General features: G+C 46.5%; 1 protein-coding gene across 1 annotated transcript; it reads right to left on the bottom strand.

Moving 5' to 3' along the window:
• Positions 1–245: 245 nt before the first annotated feature.
• On the bottom strand, positions 246–6743 carry LOC140754066 (microsomal triacylglycerol transfer protein). Its single transcript, XM_073088978.1, has 10 exons — positions 6256–6743; positions 5779–5976; positions 5604–5702; positions 4290–4625; positions 3101–3231; positions 2758–3055; positions 1970–2402; positions 1737–1891; positions 1074–1271; positions 246–958 (listed from the first exon to the last, which is right to left on the bottom strand). The coding sequence occupies exons 1-10, from the start codon at positions 6499–6501 to the stop codon at positions 440–442; spliced, it is 2613 nt and encodes an 870-aa protein (XP_072945079.1). The 5' UTR covers positions 6502–6743; the 3' UTR covers positions 246–439.
• Positions 6744–8016: the final 1273 nt, after the last annotated feature.

Consider the following 8016-nt stretch of genomic DNA (forward strand, 5'->3'; position numbering starts at 1 on the left):
TGCCAAAAGTACGATTGTAACATTTAAATAATATCAAGCACCCCACGCTTTTTATTCTGAATAATAATTACTTTAATAACGTAAATTTTATTATAAAATATATTTTCTAGTTTTTAGTTCGATTAGCAATAAAAACGTGTTTTTTTAGTTATTTTAAAGAAATATTTATTTTCTATAATGATATTTTTATGATATTAAATTTTTCGATGTCGATGAAGTAGGAGTCTCAAATAAAGATTACTAAATATAATCACAATTTTATTGCATAAAATATAAATTTGATATTCCAAAAGTTCATCTTAAAATATGCGTTCGACTTAACGGTTAACATGAATAAATATTAGAATTCAAACATCACAAAATCCAGAGGTTACAACTTAATTTATGAAATATAATTAGTCTTAGGTTACATAATAAAATAGTCGACGACGGGCGGCGGTCAGTCGTCGGAGGAGCCGAGCGTGCGGCACGCGGCGTCGTTGGGCGCGCCCAGCGCCAGCGTGCGGCCCGGCGCCGCCCACTGCGCCGCCGCCGTCCGCCGCGCGCCCCGCGCCCGCAGCGCCAGCTCGCGCCGCCGCTCGTGCGCCGCCACCGCCACGCGCACGCACAGCGCCACGCCGTCGTAGAAGTCCAGGTCGGCCGCGATGCGCAGGCGCGGCTCGGCGGCCAGCGCGGCGTGCGCGGCCAGCGCGGCGGCGGGCGCGGCGCCCACGCGGGCCTCGCTCTCCGCCGCCAGCGCCGCGCGCAGCTCCAGCTGCGAGCGCGCGCTGCGCGACCACAGCGATACCTGCGCCTGCGCGTCCAGCGCGAGCGCGAGCGCGGCGCGCTGCCGCCAGCGCAGCGCAGTGCCGGCGCCCAGCGGCAGCAGGCCGCCGCGCGACCGCAGCTCCCGCACGGCGCGCAGCACGCCGGTGGGCTCGCTGCCGCGCCCCGCCCACACGTGGCCCAAGAGCTCCGCCTGAATATATTTCGTAGTCTTATAAAAAGGGTTTTTGTCGAGAACGATTTTGGTACTACTTGAAAACGAGTGTTGATTATAATTGTATGTATAGTATGTATGGTTATAAAATTACTTGTCCGTCGAACAGGGTGAGGGCCGGCAGCCGCTCACCGCCCACCACCAGCGCCAGGCCGCCGCCCGCGTCCTCAGCAGCGGCCTCGCCCGGCGCCGCGGCGGCGTCGCACTGCTCCGCGCCCCCCGCGAGCACGTTGGAATCCTCAGCACTGGAGCCCCCGGCCAGCGCCTCGAGCCCTCGTGTCCATAATTCCACCTATTTCAAAAAAAATATGGATTCATCCATCTTTCCTTTATTTTTGGTTTCTATACTTTTATTTTTGGTTTGAGTAGCTTTTGTAGGCTAACAATGGAATCATATTAGTAAAGACTCCGCTGTCTGTCCCTCTGTCACAGGGCTCATTTTTCTGAACCGTTATAGATAGACACTTGAAATTTTTAGAGTATTTATAAAGGTAGCTGCTATAACAATAAATAATAAAAATAAAAATATGTTAAAACAAATCACAGGGCATGAAATCGCTATTTTTCGCTTCATCTATTGAACCGTAATAGGTACACAGATCAAATTTTCACAATGCATTTACTTCAATACTATTATAACAAATACTAAAAATAACAATTTTTGGTGGTATGGAACGTTTCGTATGCGAGTTCGACTTGCACTTGCATTCGATTCCAATAGAATCAGTCAAAAAACACGGAGAAAATAGATACTCACGGCGAATAGCTCCTCCGTGGTGTTGGAGGCGTCGAGCGCCAGCAGCGCCACGCGGCCGCGGCGCAGCAGCGCGTCCTGCGCCAGCTGCAGCGAGTCCAGCCGCGCCGCCCGCCCGCCCGCCGCGCCCGCCGCGCGCACCAGCACCGACGACGTGCCTGCAACACACCGCACCGCCCGTCAGCGATCGCGTCCTGCACGGGCGGGCCGTCGACCGTCGCCCGGCGAATACCGACCGGGAATCGCCTGGGCGTTCCAGCCCGTGAGCTTCCGCGGCAGCATTTCCAGCAGCCGGCGCACGGCCTCGTGGTCGGGAGCCAGGGCGCGCAGGCGCTGCCAGAACACGCGACGCAGCTCGGGGGGCGCGCGCGCGTGCAGGTCGAGCGCCACGCGCTGCAGCTCCAACGGCGCGGGCGCGCTGCGGCGCAGCAGCAGGTCGAGCGCGGCGGCGCGCACGTCCAGCGAGCGCGCGTCCAGCGCCAGCGCGGCGAGGCGGGCGAGCGGCGCGGCGCGCAGCAGCGCGGCGGCGGGCAGCGCGTGCAGCGCGTCCAGCGCGGCGAGCGCCACGCCGGGCGCGCCGCGCTCCGCCTGCGCCAGCAACGGCTCCGCGGTGTCGGCGCACCGCAGGTTGCCGAGCGCCCGCAGCCGGACCGCGAGGCACTCGTCGTCCTGTTTAAAGTAACGGTTAAATTGACGTTCGACGAACGATCCAGCGGCAGAGTCGGGTTCCCATTGGATCCTTCTGAAATCGAGCCGATCGATTTGCAGCATATATACAGACAGTTCCGCCAGTTCGTTATGACGGAGATATTTAAAAATAGTCGATAGCAATCGTAGGTTACGAGGACCGATCCGACTCCATTTAATGACTCGAATTAAGATTCGAATTCGTTAAAAAAAATCGTTTGTGCGTTTGGGTACGCAATTAAGAAGTAGAACCTCTTTCGCACATTTATTAATAAAATTAAAATTTAAACATGGCGATATTAAAACAACGTAACGTAAGCGACGGAAGTCGGTCGACCTTGCACTTGGCGAGGTCCTTGAGCAGGTGGTCGCGCACGGCCCGGGCGGCGCGGCGGCCGGCGCGCGGCGCGGCGGCGGCGGCGGCCAGCAGCGCGGGCTCGCGCAGCGCGGCGGCGGCGGGCGGCCGCAGCGCGTCCAGCACGGCCTCCTCGTGCGGCGCGTCGCCGAGCGCCAGCGCGGCCAGGTAGTCCCGCGCGAGCGCGAGCAGCGGGTCGGCGCCGTGCAGCTGCAGGAAGGCGGCGGCGGCGCGGTGCGCGGCGGGCGAGCCGGCCAGCGCCAGCAGGCGCAGCAGCGCGCGCAGGCGGGCGGGCGGGCGCGGCGCGGCGAGCAGCGCGGCGAGCGCGGGGCGGGCGGCGGCGCGCAGGGCGGGCAGCGCGCGCAGGGCGGCCCGCGCGGCCGCCGCGTCGCCGCCCGCGCCCGCCTCCTCGTCCTCGAGCGCGGCCGCGGCGCGCTCCACCACCTCGCTCAAGTCCTGCGAGTTTCGAACGCCTATTATACTTTTCGATGTCACTGCTAGATGTGGGCCTAATTATAAAGGGGAGACGTAGCGTGGGTTCGGGCCGCCAGGGGTGGAAGTTGAATTTGTGGGTAAAATCGTCCTATATCATTTTTTTTTATCTACCTTAAGGGATATACGGCTTATTACTTAGCAATGGGACACTCGCTTATCTAGTAACATTTAACATTACCGTGAAAGTCTTCGCATGCAAAATAGCTTTAATTAGATGTAAGGTTTCTAATACTATCTCAACAAGACGAACTAGGACTTGTAACTTATATTAACACATTAAAAAACAGGACCTGCTCAAACCTGAGATTGTAACTACTTGTTTAACAAAAAGCTCTGTCTGTTGAATTAATTAAAATTTATATTTTTTATCGCATAAAAAACTGACCTATTACACATTATCTAATTTTTTCAACTGAAAATTTTGGCAACCTGAAGTAAAAGTAATATTTTTAGCATATATATACAGTCTATACTAAACATATAAACGTGAAACATTCATGATTGGTATTATGTGTCATAATAGTCCAGTTATCTGCACAATGCATAAAAGTCGTAAAGGAAGGCAACAAAGATATAATTAGCTTCTCAGCGGTTGCCGACGAGCTGGCCTCTGACCGCTCTATCGCTGTCTTATCGTCGCCGCCCTCGCGCTCGTCTATCGCGTGGACATTGTGATCGCTTATCTTATATTTATACAGCAATAATTGTTTTTACTTGTTAAATGAAGTTAACAATGTAGTATTCCAATAGATTTTACAATGGGAAAGATATCCAAGACATATATTTATTTATGAATAAATAATAATACACTTAGAAAAAGGAAAAATATTTGACAATGCGAATGTTGTTACTCATATTTTTAAATATAATAATAATGTTAACAACTAATGCTACCCCGATTTTTTTATGTTACTTGGAGCGATGGTACTACACACTCACCAGTGGCGCTACGACAATAATCTGCTCAGTATTTTCCTCGTTGATGAGACACAGAAATTAAAAAAAAAAATGCTACCAACCATATCGTCATCAAACGCTATGTCGGGAGCATGCAGCTGCAGCGTGTGCGGTGCCAGCGCGGCGGGCAGCGCGCCCAGCGCCGCGCCCAGCGAGCGGGCCGGGGCGGCCGGGGCGGGCGGGGCGGCGGCGGCGGCGGGCGGTGCGGCGCGCGCCAGCCGCTGCCAGGCGCGCGCCTTGAGCGCGAGGCCGGCGGGCGCGTCGCCGACCGTGTGCAGCTCCTCGGCGTACAGCTCGTCCAGCGCGTCCAGCGCCGCGCTCAGCGAGTAGCGCGTCAGGCGCCGCGACTGCGCGCCCGCGCCGCCCTCCATGTCGTTGTCCGTGCTCCAGCACTCCCTCTGATACATTCGATGCCCGGTGTTATTTGTCATCTTATCGATTTAATCCTTTAGTTCCATTTAAATGGTGGAAGCAGAAAACATGCACCATGTCCGCTTTTAAATTAACTCCGCCATCGTGATATTTTTTCCCATATGAGACTGGTAGTAAGCGAACTTACAGAAGCATTTCTTTTGCTCATAATCTAATTTTAAAACTCACATTACATTGTCACACCCTTAAAACCAAAATGAAACAACTATACACTGCCTCTATAAGACAGACATAAGGGAACAAATTTAGCTTCATCATACATATAACATAATAGCTGGCCAAGTGCAAGTTGGACATGCACACGGAGAGTTCTATACTAATAAAATTTTCCTTTGGATCTGTGAAGCCAAGTCCCTTGGTTTTACTGACATTAAATTGTGTCACCTTTCAGTGTTGTTTCAAGGTCTAGGTTGCTATTCAGTTTTCATTGAATGAAAAAAAACTTTTTAAAATACAACATGGAATAACCATACTTGGGAACAATGTGTTCTAAGATACTAGTCCTATTCATAATTTACCTTTCAATAATAAAAATATATTAATTCAGCATACTTACAGCCTCACTATGTCACAACTATGCTCTAAAGAGGCAGTCCAGTCAATCATAAATGACCAGGCAATTGGGGCAATAAGTTCAGTTGATTGTAGCAGGTTAAATATTTTTTGTTAACATTTACCAGAGATACAAATTTTCAGCAAATGGTAAATCGCAGAGCCTAATTAGTAAAAAGTAGATCTTGGGTTAGTGGTTGTGCACCTCTACACTATGTTATTGATTTTGTCTCCTGTGAACATTTGTCGATGTCAAACAAATTCATATATAAAATGTTTGCATTCGAGAACAGATGAATACACAAGTATAGGTGACAAAAATAAAAATATATGTCAAAATTACAAGTATTAAATTAGTTCAGTTCAGCAAAAGATTGAGCTCACATTCTCACCTTAATTTTCCTAATGGTCTGCATTGAAAGTGTTTCATACATAACTTTGCAAGTTCCAGAAATATCAGTTTCATTATGTTCCCCATCAATTATTTGGAACTGGAATTAAAACAAAATACCTTTAATAATGGCCCTATTTACAAATAAAAAGTTTTAATGTTGCATAAAAAAGTACCTGAAATAAACTTATTAATGATTTCTTGTAATTGATAATCTCAACGGGTTCACTGGTATCCAAATATGATGTTTCAATGAGACCATTCTTCCAGTGAGTGTAGAAAGTGGTGTGTGGATGTGCGTCCCACGGGGAGGCGTGCGGCAGGAAGTCCGCCGCGATGTGGGTGCCGCGTCCGTGGAGCTGGGGTGACACCAGCTGGAATTTTTTTCCATAAGTATTTAAATGGTACCACCTTGCTGTCATACGAAGAATTTTGAAAATTTTCTACTGTTAGACGTAATTTATTTTAGTAAGACACGTTTTTATATTACAAACAATTTATGATTTAATGATTGGCCACCTTCCATATATACTTTATTTAATATTTCATACGGCAATTAATAACATAGATCCATGGAATGGAATGGCATGGAACCAGAGGTCGTTCGGACGTTTCACGGGAAGTTCATAGGAAGCCGGGAGTTACAAACTTACATCGAACTTGAGCAAAAATTCCGAGTGTCCGTTGCTCCAGACAGGCGTCAGGTCCAGCGACGCCTTGATCTTATAGCCGACCTCCTTGTCCTTCCTGGAGGCATCGTTCAACAGGACCGTAGTGTCCACGCTGTAAGTGGCGGGCGCCCGGAAAAGTTTCAGTTCTCCATAGTCCGTTCGGGGCACCGACGACGTATAGGCTAAATTCAGCACATTCCATAATAATATACTTATTGCGATACTCATTTTTACTTAAGACTATAAATTAAATTGATTCTTAATGTACGGTCGCTACATCTACACTAATAACTAACTTAATCTGAACTACTTGTTAGTTTCGCTCTCGTCAGAAAACTTTTTAAAATTCGAACCCAAAAGAGAATATTATCATCCACAGACAAAATAAAATATATTGAGATTTTAACGTCACCGTCAAACGTCAAACTATAGGTTATGTTATTATCACTGTTACTGTACTCTTTGGTTAAATCGGTCAAAATAATATAGTCCGAGAAACTTTTCTGTGTGTGTGACGGTTTTTTCAAGCAATCTACAGTAGACCTTACGCTATTTGTCAATAAAATGAACATTATTATAGATTATTGCCATACGTTATTTTTTTTTATTACTTAGATAGTTATGACCGATTACTGTATAGATTAGTAAAGACGGTTTCGTGTATTTATGACACATACGTAAAATGTCTGACAGTTTTTCCCATTACATCTCCGACTGTCATGGTGTAATTTACGCGGAACAATGCCGACATGTGCAGATAAGTGGTGCAAAAAAAACACGACATCTAAGAAAAAGTGCGGAAAAGTATCGTTACATTCGTAAGTGCTCTAAAACTACATTTTTTTTAATATTTCACAAACACAAAAATAGATGACAGTGCAGTCCAAGTGTTGCCAGTATCCCCTATTGCGAGTCCTCACAATTGGGTACTTGACAGTTATAACAATAAAATATGAAATATGTTGGATATGATAGCTTATAAGTAAACATAAATTATGCAGTATTTCGTTTATTTTTTAATACTTTCTAAGTATTTTAATTTTTAAAAAGAAATTTTCGATTTTTTATCTGTGGATTTTAAATCCCAAAACGGCGACAGTGCTGCCTCAAATGTCATGTGACGTCACTACATCGAAACCAAACTTTACAAAAACAAGACAAATAATAATTAAATCGTTTGCTGTTAGAGTTGGTTGAATTTATGTTGTGAACCGAAATGAATCCATACTATATTAAAGCTGATAGCGTGAACCTGCTTAAAGAATCTCCATATATGCAGTGCAATAAATCAAAATGGATACAAAAACTTCCGTGAGATAACCTATGGAAATATCAAATAAACAACGTAAGTAAAACATTCTTTATATTTACATTTAATCATATCGGACAATTAAAACATTTCTTAACTGACTTCAGACAGAAGAAAGGTTGTCTTCAAGTGATTATTAAGATTTTTTTAAATATACTTATATTCTTATGTGAACTGTTTTAAGGTTATTAATTGGTTATATTTATATTTACAGATCTTCCCGACAATCGTATAGTGACGACGTTATAGAGTATGTGCAGTTTAAGAGGAAGGCAAGTTTGTGTTTCATGAAAAGTAAAAGTTGTCCTGAACACAAAGTACATCAATGAAAATGAAAATGTGATGACTGTCCTGCCTAGAAGAAGTGAGGAGCCAAAAGTTTCGAAAGTGGGCACCAGTCTGAAATACATTAAGTAAAGTTCACGGGAAATAGT

The sequence above is a fragment of the Epargyreus clarus genome, unplaced genomic scaffold (assembly GCF_041222505.1).
Source record: "Epargyreus clarus isolate Ecla_fem2 unplaced genomic scaffold, WU_Ecla_fem_2.2 ptg000027l, whole genome shotgun sequence".
NCBI lineage: Eukaryota > Metazoa > Arthropoda > Insecta > Lepidoptera > Hesperiidae > Epargyreus > Epargyreus clarus.

What these genes read in the sequence shown, in the direction of transcription:
- LOC140754066 (XM_073088978.1), bottom strand. Translation starts at nt 6,501, where the DNA reads ATGAGTATCGCAATAAGTATATTATTATGGAATGTGCTGAATTTAGCC. An exon ending in AATTTTTGCTCAAGTTCGAT is followed by an intron (nt 5,977 to 6,255) that starts GTAAGTTTGTAA and finishes AAAAAATTCCAG; the next exon opens with CTGGTGTCACCCCAGCTCCA. An exon ending in AGACCATTAGGAAAATTAAG is followed by an intron (nt 4,626 to 5,603) that starts GTGAGAATGTGA and finishes CGAATGTATCAG; the next exon opens with AGGGAGTGCTGGAGCACGGA.